The 19,056-nt window shown below is 38.5% G+C and overlaps 1 protein-coding gene across 2 annotated transcripts in view; it reads left to right on the top strand.

The window, feature by feature from the left end:
• LOC150085600 (organic cation transporter protein-like) overlaps positions 1–19,056 on the top strand; it is a 440,672-nt gene that overhangs the window by 290,048 nt on the left and 131,568 nt on the right. For both annotated transcript variants that reach the window (XM_090373381.1, XM_090373383.1), the window contains one exon: positions 18,531–18,667. In XM_090373381.1, coding sequence (XP_090229507.1) covers positions 18,531–18,667 — 137 coding nt within the window. The remainder of the gene's footprint in view (positions 1–18,530; positions 18,668–19,056) is intronic.

The following is a 19,056-nucleotide window of genomic DNA, read 5'->3' as shown; positions in this document are numbered from 1 at the left end:
AACAAGGACCAGGGACAGAAAATATAAAATCCTGAAATGTATCAGAAGGCTGGATCTTATGAAGTTTACCTTTGTACAGAATGTTATTAGTCATTGAAGCAAATATTACCAGCCAGTGAGGGGGGGGGGGGTCACCGTGGAACCTCAAAAATTCGGAATTCAGAAATCCTGCATATATTGAATTACTCTAAGATAGTCAACCATATAAGAAGGAGATAGCACCATAGAAGAAGAAGGAGATAGCACCATAGATGCCAGATTTATGCATTATGTTGAATTAATAATTCACAAACACCAGTTTCTTTCTGTTTTATATATTACCTAGACTGTATATTATTCTTACCCTGTGTTTGCTGTTTTAACGTAGCCAGGTGGGAAGGAGCAGCAGCAGCAGTGCTTAGTACACGCTTCTTGATTAGACTTAATTTAAATCAGTAAGCGTGGAGGCCAGGCAGTTGATCCACCGACCAGGAAACCTTCGATTCAGATCAATGCGGGCTAGGTGGCTGAAATGTGCGGGAGCGCCATCGTGCATGAAGTGTGCTTGTTGAAGAAAGATCAGTGGCGTGTCGTCCAAGAAATCAGGCATGTTGTTTTCCAGAAAGATTCTGCACGCCTGCCCCGTGAGTTTGTTTGGAAGTACATGTGGCCCAAATAACTTATCATCAAAAACACTCGCCCAGATGTTGAGGCTTAACTGCTGTTGGTGATGTGATGGAAGAATTGCATGTGGGTTTTCCTCAGCTCATACATGCTGATTGTGAAAGTTTTGAATTCCGTCTCGTGTGAACTGTGTTTCATCTGTGAATATTACTAAGGCAGGAAAGTGAGGAATTGTACCACACTGCTGCAAGAACCACTGGCAGAACATTACTCACGCAGGGTTCTCTGCTGTTGTTGATAAGGTCTGTATCTGTTGCAGATGGTAAGGATACAGTTGGTGTTCTTGCAACACTCCTTGAGGTTGTCACAGACATTCTCTCAGATATGCCAGACAAGCTGTTCTTGCTACCTGGGAGTCTAAAACGCTGATGGAACTGATATTCGGGTGACACTGAAGTCAAAGTGGACCCAATTTCGGCGAAGTCCGGACGGTCTATGACAGCCAAATCCTCTGCTTGCACCTTCACGATGGTGGGACTGTTAGTAATCCTGGGTATAACCTTCATGCACAAGTACATGGTGGGTGACCACCCAGGTGTGAACCAACGTAAGCAGGGGTCGAGGTGTGGCGCCCACACCACATGGAGGAACGCCGGCCCTCTATGTTACCAGGCAGTACTAGGTGGTAGATGACTCTCATCAACCGATGAAATACCACCACTTTGCTTATTGGAGGCTTGAAGTGGTGGAACCCATGTTTAGTCTCTAGAGCTAAGTTCCGGTCAACCCTTCCCTTTCTCTTCCATCATGCAGTATGATTGATGATTTTTGAGGTTATGATGAATGTCGTGGCGAGATCCAATATTCCTTACATTTCGAGATGACAGCTCTAAAACGGTGTTCGCAGGCCGGCCACTAGTTAGTACACCGGACTGAACCTATTGGTAACTCTCTAGGAAGCTTCCGGATCAGCTAGTGTATAATCTTGCTACTTCTACTCTGCCAGATAGTGACTGGAGGGAGTCCGAGTAGTGTGTATGCGGGGAGCATTGTCGAGGCCACGTTATGTCAAGGATCTGGGTATATTCTTACCACATGTACGCCATATCCAAAAATTTCATTACTTCATACAGCATGTCCCACCCACTTTTTCTTACTATTGAATACACCATGAATTGTCAAAATAATAGAGCAAGCTTATCTGCGAAAAGATCTAAACCTCCCAAGGACTTCCTAATTCATTTCACAAATATACGTGGTCTCAATTCTAATCTCAACGATGTCCATTTCCACTAGCAGTCTTCCAAACCCCATGTACTTTTTCTGACTGAATCTCAGTTATCAGTTGATTCAACTACTGCTCATCTCAGATGTCCAAATTATTTGCTGTATGATTCCTTTCGCCTAAAAGGTGGTACTTGTGCATATGTCCGTTCTGATATTCCCTGTCAGAGACTTGGCAATTTGGAATCTCCTCTCTTTGATCTTCTCTGGCTTAAAATCTCTCTACCTCATTGTGTAAAATTCATCTGTTGTCTCTACCGTTCTCCCAACTCCACTAATCACTTGGAGCTCTTTGACTTCCTCTCTTTGCAACTTGACTTTCTCCAGTCCAACTTTCCTAACAATGAGGTAATTTTCCTTGGTGATTTTAACGTTCACAACTCCAGCTGGCTTCCGTTTTCTAGTCACACCGACCCAGCAGGTCGAGATGCTGAGGCTTTTGCAATTACTAATGACCTAGCACAGATTGTTCATTTACCTACAAGAATACCGGACAATCCTAATCATACAGCCAATACGCTTGATCTTTTTCTCACAAACAACCCTTCTAAGTACAAGGTTGAAGTGAGAGGTCCTTTAGGCACTTCAGATCACAACTTGGTGATTGTCTCTTCTCCAATGGAACCTTTATCTCATGGCTATTCCCAACCTCGTATTGTTTGGCATTACAAGAATGCAAAATGGGATGACCTGCGAGACTTCTTTTCCTTGGTCTGATTACTGTTTCAAAACTTCTGATGTCAACGTTTGCTCAGATCGTGTCAGTGAAATTATTCTTGCAGGAATGGAATCTTTTATCCCACACTCCACTTTAAAATCTCATCCTTTATCTAAACCTTGGTTTTCCAATAAATGTGCTAAGGCTGTCCAAGAGAAGAACGTTGCATATCGTAATTGGCTTGTTTCTAATTCTTCAGTTTCATTTTCTGCCTACACCAAAGCTCGCAACAATTGTAAAGCAGTTATTAATCAGTCCAAACTAGAGTTTGAACAGGCTAAGAGTAGAAAACTTGCTTCTTGCCCTAATGGTAGCCGAGCATTCTGGTCTCTTGCCAAAGCTATTGGCCGCAACTTTTGCCCATCTCTGCTCCCACCTCTGTCCAAACCAGATGGTTCTGTTGTCACTTCAGCCAAGGATAAAGCTGACCTGCTAGCATCCCATTTTTCTTCGAGCTCACGTATTAATGATCTTGGTAAAACACCTCCCACCATTCCTAACACGCTCCATTCAATGCCTCCTGTGGTCTTCTGTCAAAAGGATATCAGAAGGATTTTGATGAATCTCGATGCTAAGAAAGCTCCAGGTCCTGATGGTATTTCTCCACTTGTTCTCAAAACCTGTGCTCCCGAACTTACTCCTATTCTATGCCGCCTTTTTTCACTTTCTTATTCCAAAGGTGTTTTTCCTTCTGCTTGGAAATTTGCTCATATCCAGCCAGTTCCTAAAAAGGGTGACAAATCCCTCCCATCCAATTATCGTCCCATTGCAATTACTTCTACTCTTTCTAAAGTAATGGAGAAATCAATTAACCGCCAACTCTTAAACTACCTAGAAACCTTCCATCTGATCAACGATCGCCAGTATGGATTCCGTCAGTGTCGATCCACTGGTGATATTCTGGCTTATGTTACCCATTTATGGACTAATTCAATGGAAAGGTTCAGTGAAACACAAGTAGTTGCTCTTGACATCTCAAAGGCTTTTGATCGTGTTTGGCATAAAGGTCTTCTAAACAAGCTTCCATCTTATGGTTTGCCAACTGTTTTTAGTAATTGGTTATCCAGTTTTCTCTCTGATCGCTCACTGAGGGTGATGGTAGATGGCTCTCTGTCTTCTAACTTCTCCACTAATGCCGGTGTCCCCCAAGGTTCAGTTCTTTCCCCCACTCTTTTCCTCTTGTATATCAATGACCTTCTTCCATTGACTGGAAATCCTATCCATAGTTTTGCCGATGATAGCACATTGCATTCAACTTTCCATTTTGAGAAACCTTGTCCAGCTCAATCAGCTTCAAGCTCTCGAAAATCTGCTGCCAATTCCTTAAATGCCGATCTTCAGGTAATTCTCCAGTGGGGCAAAGACAACTTAGTTGATTTCAACCCTTCTAAAACTCAATCTTGTCTTATATCTCGCAAAAAGGATTCTTCTGCTCCTATGCTTATCTTTAGTGACACTCCGATTTCTAGGCAAAATGATATATCTCTTTTGGGGATTACCCTGACTTCTAATCTCTCTTGGCACAAGCACATTACAAATATTGCTTCCTCTGCATCTAAAAAACTTGGTTTTCTCTTTCGCTCTCGGCGTTACTTTTCTCCCAAACAGCTGCTCACTCTGTATAAATCGCAAATCCGCCCTGCCATGGAATATTGTTCCCACATCTGGGGTGGTGCCCCCAAAACCTCTCTCAGGCTTCTTGATTCCATTCAGAAGAGGGCAGTTAGGTTAATTAATGATTCATCTCTAACAGAGTCTCTCCACTCGCTTTCTCATAGACGCACTGTTTCTGCTGCATGCCTCTTCTACAGATACTTCCATGGGCACTGTTCTTCTGAATTGGCTTCTATAATTCCCGCTCTCTCTTTCAAAACAGTCCGAACACGTGCCGCCACCAGCCAACATCCATTTACTGTCCAACTTCAAACCCACAGAACCAACTTTTCATCTTCCTCATTTATTCATTCAACTGCCGTTTTCTGGAACAACCTTCCTTCATACGTATTTCCTGAAAATTACAATCTACAGAAGTTCAAGTCCAATATCAACAAATATCTTCTTTCGTCTTCTCAACCTCCAACCCAAGCACGGTACTAAGTACTATAGGTTATAATACCTCTCGTGTTTGGGGTTCTCATAAAAAAAAAAAAAAAAAAAGACTGGGGTTCGAGCCGTTCACCACCAAATATGGAGGATGCAGAAAGGTTAGGGAATAACCACTGCATATTCGCGGAGCAATATGGCCTTAGTTGCCAATGCTCCTAAAAAAAAAAAAAAAAACCCAAATAGCTATGTTTTAAATCATTCTTTTTGCAAGACATTCAGTACTACTTCACAGTATTGTTACCACTGCTCTAGCATAGGAAACTGTTCAGAATAGAAGAGGCCTGTGGCACTGGGTTCCATGGATAAGAAATAATAATTCAGTACATCCAGTGTGGGCAGAAACCAAGTTTTTAATAAATTGTTAACAGAAGCTTTCAAGATAACAAATCTCTTCTTCAGCCATAGGAGTACATACATAAATATAAAATATAAATATAAAACATTACGAATGAATGGCAGAGCATGGTCATGTTTAGTAAAAAGGGAGTGTGCACAAGCATGCACTAATGCTGAATCATTTACAGCATAGAATTAGGTGATTGTTGCTGGTACAGAGTGCATATATGGGCTGACTGCCAGCATTTGGAGTCTGTAGTGTTGTAACACTACAGACTCCAAATTTGTAGTGTAGGGTAAAGCCATATACCTCTATTGCAGTTTAAAATGTTGCGACAACCAGATATGTATAGTGACTCTAACCACAGACAGTGATAGTAGTGGCAGGATTGGTCAACCACCTCGGTATTGCGTCTGGAATTGAGGTCATGTTGCATCGAGCAAAAATGTTCTGTGTGTAAAGTGACCTAGCTGAATGGCCCGTTCATGTTTCGTGAGGCAGTCCTAGAGCCTTCAGATCACATTTCTAAGATCTTATGCAGGTACTGTATAAAGTGCCTGCAACTTCCCAGTATAGTTTCCGATCTCTTGTCTCGAGGGTGAAGACATCTGTCCCCCCCCCTTCTATGTAGCTGGTCTTGGCGCATTATAGCCTTAGTTACTATCTTCTATGTAGCAGTGCTATATATCGCATCACGTGCCACAATTGTGGCAGCTGTTGTGTGGGGGGAATTGCCAGAAGGCTCCATGACCACCTCACAGAACATGAAAGGACCATTCGGTTAAGTGACTCTACACACTCTGCAGTCGCAGAACATTTTTGGTTGATGCAACACTACCTCAATCCCAGTCACGATACCGATGTGGTTGACCAATCCTGCCACTACTATCACCATCGTTAGAGTCACTATACATATCTGGTTGTTGCAATGTTTTAAACTGCTATAGAGGTGTATGACTACACCCAATCTTCGAGTCTGTAGTATTACAACAAGACAAATGCTGGCAGTCAGCCCATATATGCAGTCTGTACCAGCAAAAATCACCTAATTCTATGTAGTAAATGATTCAGCATCAGTGCATCCTCGTGCGTGCTCTGCCATTCCATTCATAATGTTTTATATTTATGTATGTATGTACTCCTATGGCTGAGGAAGAGATTTATTATCTCGAAAGCTTCCATTAACAATTTATTAAATACTTAGTTTCTGCTCATACTGGATGAAATGTTCAATTTTTTATACTGCAAACTATGAGATATAGTCTGTTATGGATCGAGTGATCACAATTCATTGATCACTGACTGTGTGTGTGTGTGTGTGTATGTATACACACACACACGTGCAATGATACTCAAGTAGGTGACTTTTGGATGCGTGGCTGTAAAGGCTCTTAAAGCTAAAAATAGGTGAATATAATATATTACTTTAAAAAACAGTACATATATTTATATGTATTGCTTGACCTCAGTTAATCTGATAACTTGGAAAGTGGTAAAATAAGAATTAGTATAAATATATAGAGGTGAAAAAGGAAGTACAAATATAGTCAGTTTTTATTCAGATAAAGCAGGTTTATAACATCTGTCCCTTTATCAGGAGCCTGGTAAAAGAAAATAAGTTAAGTAAAGATAAATTTTATGACAAAATCATGGATATGTATGATCATGAAGGGAAAGTGATGGAAGAGCCAAAAGAATTTTTAAAATATAATAAAAAAAAAAAAAAAAATGAAGTAAAAACAGTAATGATAAGATAGAGATTAAATTCAAATAAAGAATTAAATCTACTTTATGCAGTACCCAAAGAAGTAACCACTGAAATATGAATATAATATACTATCAGGTCGCCACCCACCCTCTCTATATTTCAGACAATAGCATTTAAATTTTCTATATATTTATCTTTGCAAAAGAGTTTATGCAAATGCACATGGGTCAAAAGCTTTTTATGCAAATGCACATATCAATAGTTTTTTATGCAAATCCATTTATAATAGAAAATTTTGCCAAGAGTACATAGATAATTGAAATGCTTTTGCCTGAAACCAGCCAACAGCTGAAATCGGAGAATTTTTCTCAGTATGGTCTATGCTTGTTAACAGGAGTGACTATTTTCAGGGATGGAATACACTTAAATAGAAGGGATGCAAGAATATTTGCCGATACTGTCAAAGCAGTGTTAGTTGGATCAAAAATTTAGAAAACTGCCAGCTTGGGAAGATACACAGACTAATAGATTAAAAGCAGCTGCAGGCAGAGATGTAAGTTATTCTTGCACCGCTTCTGTTGGATGCAGTAGCCTGGAAAGTAAGGTGTCGGGGATTTCAAGGTCTGTTGGGGGATTGTCATGGAACAAGCAAATACATGGGTTGTGTAAGGGTTACCAAGAATAAAAACAGTTGTGTGTGTTTACACTAATGCTAGGGCACTAGCATAGTAAATAAATTTGATTAAATTGAAGTATTGGTTTAGTCATCATATGCAGACACTCTAGGGATACCAGAGATATTACTAATATTTATACTAATACTAATATTCTCTACCATGAGAAGTTTGGCATTATAGTAAATCTATACCTGCATCCACCCAAAACATCATTTCTTAAAAATCTCTTTCTTTTTACATTCATGGCCAGGAATTCATCTTTTTGTATCCCAAGGAACTTGCTTTAGAAAAGGGTAATCCTTCCCTCCCTCCTTTTCACTACTATAGGGATCCTATTCCCTATATCTTTGCTTCCCCACAGGTGCACTCCCAAATTCCACCATCACTTTTTTAACTCCTCCCCTCTGAGGCAGGATGGACTTCCTATGCCAGAGGTTCCTCCTACTGTCACTCCTTTCCAACCTGGTGGCCACCTTTGCTGCTGCCCATACTGTTCCCTCCCTCCTTTATCCCATACTCACACTATCTCCCCCACCTTCCTTTCTTTATTTTTATTTTTTCTAGGCCCTCCCTGAGAAGCTCAGAAGCCAGGGTTCATCCCACCAGAGTATTTCCACAGCCCCCTGGGCTAAGAGGCCAGAAGAACATCACACCAACACTAACCCTTCACAAACACACACTAACTCACACTATCTGGCCTTTACAAAGTACTGTATACAACTCAAAGTACCAATTGTAGAGTTGGAGGAAACCCCCACTGCTGCTAGTCAAACCACACTACACTGTGTCCTTTCTGTACTCTCCTGTCTGTCTTTTCTTTCCGTCAGTACATCTACTTTGCAGGTCTTGGCAGGGCACTGCCACTAAACCTAGAAGTTATCAAAAGAGTTATCAAATCCCAACCAGCATCCTAACGATTACAATAGACCCTGAGGCTGATACTAAACAGGAAAGAAAGAATACTGGCCTCACTCTACCAACAATGGCAGAGTTTATGGGACCAGACACCCAAAGGGGATGTTACTAGGAGGTCCCTGCCCCAGGTAACCCTAGTTCCGCCTCCCAAACCGTCGTGATTTGTCCCTGGGCTTTATGCCACATTTTTGCTAACAGGGCATGACTTCCTGAATGCCAAGTTGTTTCAACTGGGTCTTACCCAGGATCTAAAATGTACCTGTGGAGCTGATGAAGATTGGGCCCATGTCATTTATGACTGACCCAACTATCATCCTCATAGATCTAGACTTATGTCAGGATTGGACCAGTATGCCACGGAGATGAGCAACTACTCATCTATGATGAAATGCATTACATGGCCTTCTCTGAATTTGCTCAAAAAGTTTTTGAGGTCAGGAGAAGCAACCATGAAATTACAACACAGACACAATACCCTTCTCTACTTAGACAAGCATGCCTTCTGGACTGTGACATCTACTGACTGTCAAACACAAACGAGTTGACCTGTTAAAATGTGTTTCCCACTCAGAGTGTTTATGTTACAAATTGCCTTTTTTTTTTTTTTTTTCATGTGTTATTTTTGCAAGTGTAACATTATACGTGTTATTATGCTATGTATGTATCTTGTTTTTGTGAGTATTGCTTCTTATAGGAGTGTATGTCACTAGATGCATGAGTGAGAGTGTGCATGAGAGGAGAGAAGATGAGTGAATGTGATAGTGCATATATGTGCGATGATATGTATGCAGGTGTGTTAGTATGTATATGTGTGTTGGTGGGTATGCAAATATGTGAATGTATGCCATTATGTGTCCTGTGCTGGTTGGGAAATGAGTCCATTTAACTTAGGGGAGAAAAAAAAATTAAGCTATGTGTTGTGTTGTGTTGTGTTGTGTTGTGTTGTGTTGTGTTGTGTTGTGTTGTGTTGTTCAGGGTACTGTGATGAAATGGGTAAGTATGTGAAAATGGGGAATGCATGAGACTCTCCTGTAAGTGTTAAACGTTGTACACTGAATATGTTTATATATTTATTAAAAATATATATATACTTCCTGTAGATTAAGTGGTATAATTTAAATGTGTGTGAATGTTAGGTCAGTTGTGTAAACCATGCATTAACTGAGTGAATGCTTGTGATATGTGTACATACACACACACACACATACAGTATTTTTATAATATTATGGGGACGATAATCATTATTATTATTTTTGCCGTATGATACAAGGAAGCCTGAGACTTACAGCGCACCAGCCAAAAAATATTCCCGAGTTACCCTGAGAGAGAGAGAGAGAGAGAAGTAGAAAGGAATCACCAAGAAAGAGAAGGATGATGAATCCAGCTTAAGACCCTGGGTTTGCCAAGCCCATACTCACCAGATGTGAGCCCCTATCATGTTAAGATATATATATATACCCCGATAGATCTGTAGAAAATGCATAGAATAATATAATGTACAAAGGTTAGTATACAAAAGGATATCCTATATATCTTAACATGATTATCTTCCCCGTAAAATTATAAAAATACTATTTACAACACATTATGGATTTAATGCATCCATTGCCACCACAAGTGCATTAGCCCATAAATACAGTTTATCAGTGATTACCTTCTATACAGTCAGTCCTCGTATAACACGTGTTTTCACTACACGAATTCGCTCATACACGATTTATAAATAGGGGAACGATATCTTATATAACACAAACCAAATTCGCTTATACACGATTCGCCTTTGTGTTTACAAGAAATGGCAGTCGAATGCAGAATCACCCCAACCGAGCACAACAGGATAGGAATGAAGAGAAGATTCTGAAAATGTATTTATGTTTTTTATATCAGTGAAGGGGAAACACATTTCACTATAATAACGTAAAAACCAACACAATTCCAGCAATCGGTATAATCACAAATGCAATTAGATCGAGTTTACTACCAGTTTATAACAGATTCCACTAGCAGAAACGCAACTGGAAATTGTTTTTATTGTTTTATGGTAGTAACCCCTAGAAATGTGCTTTAGTAAAATGTGAGGTGTTAATAGTGTATCTCTGACTTTACGGTGTTGTTTATTCAGTTGCTACACGTGCGCAACTTTGTTTATGTGTATCAAGCGTGCCTCCTCATTTTGTAATTGTGCTTTATTCCATAAAAATGAGTAAAATACTTAAAAGGTGTGAAAAGGAAGCATCCTGGTGAAGACACTGCCGATTCAGAGAGAAAAAGAAAAGCAATATCAATAAACAGAGGCGGACTGGGTCAAAATTCTTATCCGGGAAAATTTATAGTGGCCTCATACTATGGTTTATAGCCAAAATCACACCGGCCACCGGTGTTTCCCCAGTAATGCTTATGGCCAGTCCGCCTCTGTCGATAGAGAAAAAATATGAAATTGTGAAACGCTTTGAGCGAAATGAAAGACCATGTGATATTGCACATGCTACAGGCCTAAATGAGGCAACGCCGAGATTTACAAAGAATGCAGAGAAAATAAAAACTTTCATAGCAGGAACAACTCAAAATGTAATTAAAATCTATTAGATTAAGACACAAAGAATTGGAAGAGATGGAACGGCTGTCATCTGTTTGGATAGAAAATCAAACAAAAAACAAGTTTGCTTACGATAGAAGCAAAAGCATTAGCAATATTTTATTACGTAATAGTCGTAAAAAAACCCAAGTATGTATTTTATTACGATTATTTATTGTGTTTGGTAATGTTTTGGTTACAAACATAAATACATTATCAAGATTGGGTTCAATCTTGGGTGTTCGGCACCTAACCCTATTTTTCCCATATTGCCTGTTGGTTATATTGCACGATTTTGTTGGTTATATTGCACGATTTTGCATTACACGATTGTTTCTAGGAACACAACTATCGTGCTATACAAGGACTGACTGTACTACTCATTAAATATATATATATATATATATATATATATTTAATGAGTAGTACTACTATATAAGTAATGAGTAGTACTACTATAAAAGTAATGAGTAGTAATGGCTGATAGTTGTTCATATTTAGATGCACCTATGTCCCGTCTGTGTGAATGACGATGAATGCAGGAAAGATGAATGTGTAAGAGGATATAGTCCTGTGTGCTGAAAATTCATCTGTCCCTAAGTATATGTCAAAAAAAAAAAAAAAAAGTGGTAGTATGTCAGGTGCATAAGTGGACCGAGTACATGTAGAGAGTGTGTGCGCATTGTTCTCACAGCCCTCCCCCCCCCCAAATTAGACTGCACTGGGAGGCAGCCTATCAGGAAATTCCCCCATCTTGCTGTTGTCATGCCTCCTTGTTCATAAGCATGGGATCTGCTGACATTGGCTTCAGCTGTAACAGAGAAGTGCTGTGCACCCACAGTGCAATCTCCCTGTCTCACATAGCACCTTCTGACCCTATGACTTTATTCCTCCTTAATACCATTATCCTTTCCTCATCACCTCACTCAAACTTTTCACTACCACTCTGAACCTTTTCTGCTCTTAACAGTCCCCTCCCATTTGGAGGGTGAGTTCCTCCCACATGGGTCCTTCCCCCTCTATCCCTAACTTCCAATTTCCAGGTGGAAGGTCTTCCTATTATCCATCTTTCATACCTTCACCACTCCCCTTTTCCCAACACTCAACTGTCATCCCCACACTCCCTTTCCAATAAAAACTTGCAGAGGTTCTCCCCTTTCTTGGGGGTCCTCCCTGGAAAGTCAGGCAATGTCCAGAGTTCGCTCCCTGCCGAGTATTTACCTACACAACATACCAACACTCACATTATCTCTGGCCTTTACAGAGTTTGTATTGCAACACAGAGTATACTATGTGGAGTTGATAGGGACCCCCCCCCAGTACTGCTTGGCGAGGAACACTATCCATTGTCCTTTCTGTACACGGTGTACTCTCCATATTAAAATTCTGTATCCCTTAAGTCTGAGTGACAACATGTGTCCGACATCCCCACAATGTCTGCATATGATGACTTATTGAATACTTCAAATTCATCTACTATGCTCCTGGCATTATTGTACATGCAAGTGCACATGCACCTGTTCTTGCCCTTAGTTACCCTAACACTGCTCATGTATTTACTTTTCCATGATAACCCAAAGCAGGGCTTGAAATCTCCAACACCTTGCATTCCAGGTTGCTGCATGTTCCAATAGAAGCAGTGTAACAATCATTTCACCTCTGCCTGCAGCTCTAGTTAATCTGTTAGTCTGTGTATTACCCCATGTTATCAGTTTTCCAACCCACCTAACACTACCTTAATAGCATCAGTGAATATTCTTGCACTCCTTCTATTTAAGTATTTCCCACCCCCACAATCACATTCAAGAAACCTTATGCTGCCCCACTATCTAAGCTGAAGCTTATATGTGGTTTGCAACACCAACTTAAATTATACTATGCCATGTATAAAACATTTGTTAGTTAAAATTAATACAACTCATAACACAAAACAACTCAGGAGGAACATCACCACTTAGCCCAATTCTAGAGGAATTAGGCTTTAGTCAGTATTAACTATCTAGCCTCAGCCTGTTCCTCCTCTTAAAGACATCAGCAACAAATTTGTTAAAGTAAGCGAATAGTCTCCTATCTGTGAACATGATCAAAGACACTACTATGCTCCAGTTGGCCCAAAGATATTTCTAATGCCATTCGAATGTCCACATAATTATCACAATTCAGCGTTATGTGCTCAGCAGTTTCCTCATTCCCACATGAGCATAATCCACTTTCAATCAATCCTAGTTGACATAATCTACTAGCCAAGCCGTGTCCCATCAATAAAAATGCAGCATTCATACTGAATGCTGCATTTTTATTGATGGGACACAAAGGGCACAAAGTTATATTAAAGATTGATATCGTAATGTTTTTTCTAGTGCAGTACATTAATGCATTCAATATTACTTGAAGATCCACTGGAAGCCTTCCTGCAGTCACTTTCAGTGCTTCAGTTGAAACCGTTCGACAAGCCCAGGTTGTGCAAAGGAGAATGAACCTTTGTGCTTGAAATAAGTACTTCTTCGTGTTAGTTATACTATGCAGCCAAGCCACAGAAGGATAAACGATGATGGGTGTAAAGAAACAATCATATAAAGTATTAAGTGCTCTGCCCTTAATTCCCTAACCCTTATAACTCTTCTTAAATATTTTATCTGCAGAATAAAGTTCGTCCGTTCTACCACACTCACTCTCAAGTACTTGACTACAGTGTTGTATTTCAATGTAACTCCTTGAACATGTACAAGTGGCCTTCTATTCAAACTTAATCTTCCCTTTAATAGGACCTGCACTGACTTTGCCTTTGAAATTTTCAACTTATATGAATCTGCCCACAATATTAGGTCATTTAATACCTCTGAAGCATGATCTTCAAGTTGTGATCTTGCATTCCCATATACAAGAATAAGTAGATCAACGACATACACTATTAAATTAATTACGACATAGTGCCGACTCAAAAACTCATCCAAAACTATAGATCATGCATGAGGCCCGATCACTAAGCCTTGAGGACATCCTCTTTCCACACTTCTGCAGATCTCTGTGTAGTTAGTTCTCACAATAATACTTCTATTACTAAAGTAATCTCTAAAAACATTATACAATTTATCAGAGATCCCTACTGTTCTTATTCTTGACCCCACCCATCAAAGCATGTTAAATATGCCATGAAAGTCTACAAATAAGCCCAGCACATATTGCCCCTCATACTCTTGAACATATTGTACCATTCTAGTTATGTCACCCTCTGTTGATTTTCCTTTCTTATAGCCATACTGGCTATTAGAATACATATTTCTTTGTTCATGCCTAATCATAAGGTGGCTAATGCACAACCTTTCATAAATTTTTGCCATAACTGGTAACAGAGCTATGGGACGATATGAACCACGCTCACTTGGCAGTTTATCAGGACTTTTTATCAGCCACTTTCCATGCCTGGGGGATAGCACCTTGCTCAAGCAACCCATTTAAAGCTTTTACAAACAGGTCTGTTATTTGACATACTCTCTTTAACACCTTTACCTCAATAAAATCTAGGCCCGGTGATTATCCATCCTTTGCCTGCTCTACAGCACCTCCTCAGAAGTGAATGAATCATCATCGACACCAGAGGAATATCCTTAATTGCCAGAATTCATCCATAATTGATCTTCAGACAACTGGACATCTTGCTCACTAGAAAACATCTCATCTAGGATCATGCTAACAGTTTAACTTGGCAACATGCTAACATCTAACATGTTGCCAAGTTAAAGTTGTTATATTTATAATTCCAACTGTACAATTTACATTTCTAAAATGGTATTTCTCAGGTATGAGCTTAAAAAGAGAATTCCATGGATCTCTCGATCCTTTTTCCCCAACATACTTTTTCCAAGAAGACTGCTTTGTGTTCTCAATATCTCTAACATAACTCTTTCTTAAGCTTTTATATTCATTGTAATAAACATTAGACATTTCCACATCATGAACTCATCTATAATGACAAAGTTGCCTTCTTACATTCCTCAATTGTTTCCTCTTATTCTCTAAATCTGCACTCCACCAAAAGACAGGTCTATCTATTCGTAATCTATCTCTTAACTTTCATTTTACCATTGAACTCTTTGATGCTAGATACATTATTTCCTCCAGTTTCTCTACAACTTCTACTGGTGTTAACATATTCCAGTTTACACCATTCACAAGAGTATTTGAAGGTCAAGTCGGATCTTGTCCAATTAGCCATTTTTACAGAGAACCTTTCCAATTCTTTCTTTTCTGGGATCTGATCTTCAAACTTTATTTCAAAGCAAATTCGGTTATGGTCGCTTGTTGTCTAATGATCTGAAACTCTCCAATCATACCTTATTGAAGATAGAGCATGTAGCTAAGGACATCTGTATACAATTGCCCGTGTATTGTTGAATATGTGGGAATATGGCCTTGCACATTAAGTACCTCTAGTCCTGAAGACAAGAGAGGAATTCCTCAAGCATTACACCTCTTTCATTGAAATCCCTCCCCCCAGAGAAATAGCATTAGAGTCCATTGCTATCATTATATGACATGCTACTAGGGATTAACAGATTCTTTATAATCATTTACATGTGGCTCAGTACTTCCTAAGTGGCAATGCATAGAGACAAAGAATATACTTCCAAACTTACCAATAATCTCACAGCATGTCACACACCCATTTGATAAGCTTGATATTTTGTTCACCACCAAATCATTACTTCTTACTATTATTGCAGTCTTAGGATGTTCTCCATGAGTAAAAATACAATAGGGACCTGGATACCCTCTTATATTTCCATTAAACTAAAATGGTTTTTGTAATAATGAAAGATCTATATTTTGTCTCTCCATTTCCAGCTTTAACTAGGCAGCCATGCTCTTTGAGCATTGGGCATTCAACCGTACTGTCCTCAATCAACTAGCCATAAGTGATTTTACTCTTATATTGCTCTAAAGTGCTCACATATTCTGGACATTTTTTTATACGGCAGTGTGCGTTGCCTTCTTATTTTTCACCTTGCAATTACTACAAACTGGATTCTCACTTTAAAAGTGCAGTCCTTATAGGAGTGTCCAAATCTTGAGCAGTGACCACGACATGCTTTTCTCTTACAGTGTTTCGCTATGTGTCCAAAATTCAAACACTTGAAGTACTGTGTCACTGAGAAAATCTCTCTGTATTTATATGCTCTCCAATTCACATATATTTTATCATTATTTCTCAATATTCCCCATGCCTTCGACTTAACCTCCAAAACCCAATTGGAGGTAAAGTCAGTTATTCTTAGATCTATTTACAGATGTTACATCTACATTTTCCTTAAAATTTTGCTTGGATAGACCATAATCTTTAAAATTCTTAAGCCATACTTGCTCCATAAACTCCTCACGATCAACATCTTTTTCCACATCAAATATTACAATTTTACGGTGACACCCTAACAAAAGAAAATTTCAGTCCAATCTCGTGTACTTTAGAACATCCTCTTATTTTGGCAATGTCATCATCCTCTTCCACCTCCGCAAGCACACCACAATCTCTAATTGTTCTTATATTCTTGACTTTTACATCACTTAATAAAGATCTCACTTCACTTAACACTTCTGACTTTACCTGTTCACTAGTTTTATACCTTTCACTCACTGCTTTTATAAATACCACCTTGGGCACTTTCTTTACCACTTTAGGAGGCTCTTTTATCACACGCCTATGTCTTTACCTCATCCTGCTTTTTACTTAATCTTTCTTTTAACAATAAATTTTTGTGTATACATCCATTACTTTAGTTTCCAAAATGTCCCAAAGATCTAGTATAATTCTTGTCGCCGCAGTTGGCACTTTACTATTAACATCAAACATGTAGGATTTCAGTTGATTCCCAATCTCTTTAATGTACTCAAAACCTTTATATTGCAATCTTTCTTTGCTCATATCTCCTTTTCTTCTCTTGTGTCCAACTGTATTTTTATTTTCTTTTTTACCTGATGAACCTTCACCAGCCTTAGACCTTGTCTTTCTCTTTCTAGATTCCTTTTGATTCTGGGTTCCTTGGGGAAGGCACAAAAGTGATGATGATGACCTGCCTCTCGGAGGAGTTCTGGCCAATGTCCTTCCTGAGAAAACTTTAATCTCAGTTAAACTTTGTACCTACGAAAGGGTCTCTACATCTATTTCTTTTTTTTCATCTTCTGTTATATCAGACATGGTCTCCATTAAATCTTCTTCACTAATGAGTCCCTCAGCTTCAGAACAACTCGAATTCATTTGTTAGTAGAATATATATAATAAAACAATAAATATATATATATATACAATAAAAGATGCAACTCGAAGATGAGAAACAACTCAACTATATACAATATTTACAACACAAGGATCAAGAGTCCAGTCGTGACGTACCTCAAATGAGACTAAAATTCTCAGGAAATCTATCTGCAGCAAATTATAAACACCATGCCCAAGTTTAACAGGCCGTGGATCCCAGGAGCTAAATGTCTCAGAGCACAGAATTGGTTAATTCAAAATTTCTTCTATAACTATCTAACTCTAAAAATTACCTGTTTAGCCAGCCAGGGGATCCCCCCCGACTGCCCACCCCAGACTACGTGGAAGTAGAGCAAGCTAAATAGGGCAAAAACACAACAGCAAGAAAATCAATAACAAATAATCAAAAAATCAGATTCACTGATATAATTTTGCCAATTCACTCACTTTGCACTATTGCCTCTCTTAGCCCCTGAGGATTGTGATCTGTGACAAGCACAGGTCACAATGAGGAAGAAAATTCTACCCCATGAGCCTTGCACAGTCTCTCTGGGGCCAAATTGTTTGACAAGGCTCTGAACATGTACTGCCTCCTATCGTGTCTAGGCAGAATTGCAGGCATTTTCAAATTTAATCCTACTTTGCGACTTTTTTCCCTTCATTGTTCTGTACTTGTTAAGTAAAACCATAGATCTCCTACTGTTAATATCATTAGTGCCAATGTGTACAATGATATCACCTTTTGCCCCCTTAAAAGGTGATCCACTCTACCATCATCTGCTTTTGCCCCTGACAGACATACCCTGTTCCTATTCCACCTATCCTGTTTGCACTTTGCATTAACTTGCTCCCTTGCATCGTTTGCCACTAGTAATATTAATACTAACTAAGATGTTGATGAAGTAAATCTGCTAACTGTTAATCTTTTGAATTAAATGAGTGTAATTAAATGATTTATCCTAAGCAAATGAATTGATTATAACCTCTTGATTATGCCTGTTAGTGGTTAGTAACTACTAATTGTTCAAAATGATATTGGTATAATCAAATTAGTTGTCATAATCAAATTATTTTACACAATCGAATGAATCATGTGATTAATAGTTAATAACAACTAATAATTCGAATGATATGCTATCAAAATAATCAAATGATTTACCCTAATCAATTATGCCAATCACTACATTTAACATCATGAAGAGCATAGTTACAACTTTTTTTTTTTTTTACTGGACCATCTGTAATGTTATTGTATATAATTGGAAATATCACAGTTTTATTTTTTTAACTTATTAATAATTTCACTTTTTGCAAATTGCCACTTGAAATATTTGTTTTGTATATTTCATTCTAGAGAACATTTTATGTTCCATTACCCATGCTTGTGTTTGGATTATCTTCAATATTGGCTGGTGTTTTTGCTTTATGGCTCCCAGAAACATTCCAGAAAGAATTACCAGAAACTTTGGAGGAAGCAGAAAATTTAGCAGTGTAAGTTTATGCCAGTACTTTGATATATATATATATATATATATATATATATATATATATATATATATATATATATATTGTTTTTCAGTTATGTGTTTTACTGATAAACATGACCTTATGTTGTATGACTAAAATGAATTATAAGTGCAGTATATACACTTTTTGAAAACTCACACATGCATATGCACATCGATTTATGTAAATTACTTCACACTATTCTACAACGAGATATTTAATGCTCTATTTGAGCCATTAACAGTTAGTTAAAGGCAGCCATTAACTAACTGTTACTGGCTACCTTTTTATGTGCTTGTAATGTTTTAAATATGTTTTGCATTTACTTTATTATTTTCATGATGACTTGATTATCATTCAGTCTATTAATATTA

Source organism: Mastigoproctus giganteus, chromosome 5 (assembly GCF_048544385.1).
Source record: "Mastigoproctus giganteus isolate SK-2022 chromosome 5, ASM4854438v1, whole genome shotgun sequence".
Classification (NCBI taxonomy): domain Eukaryota; kingdom Metazoa; phylum Arthropoda; class Arachnida; order Uropygi; family Thelyphonidae; genus Mastigoproctus; species Mastigoproctus giganteus.
This window is presented reverse-complemented; position numbering and strand designations above follow the sequence as displayed.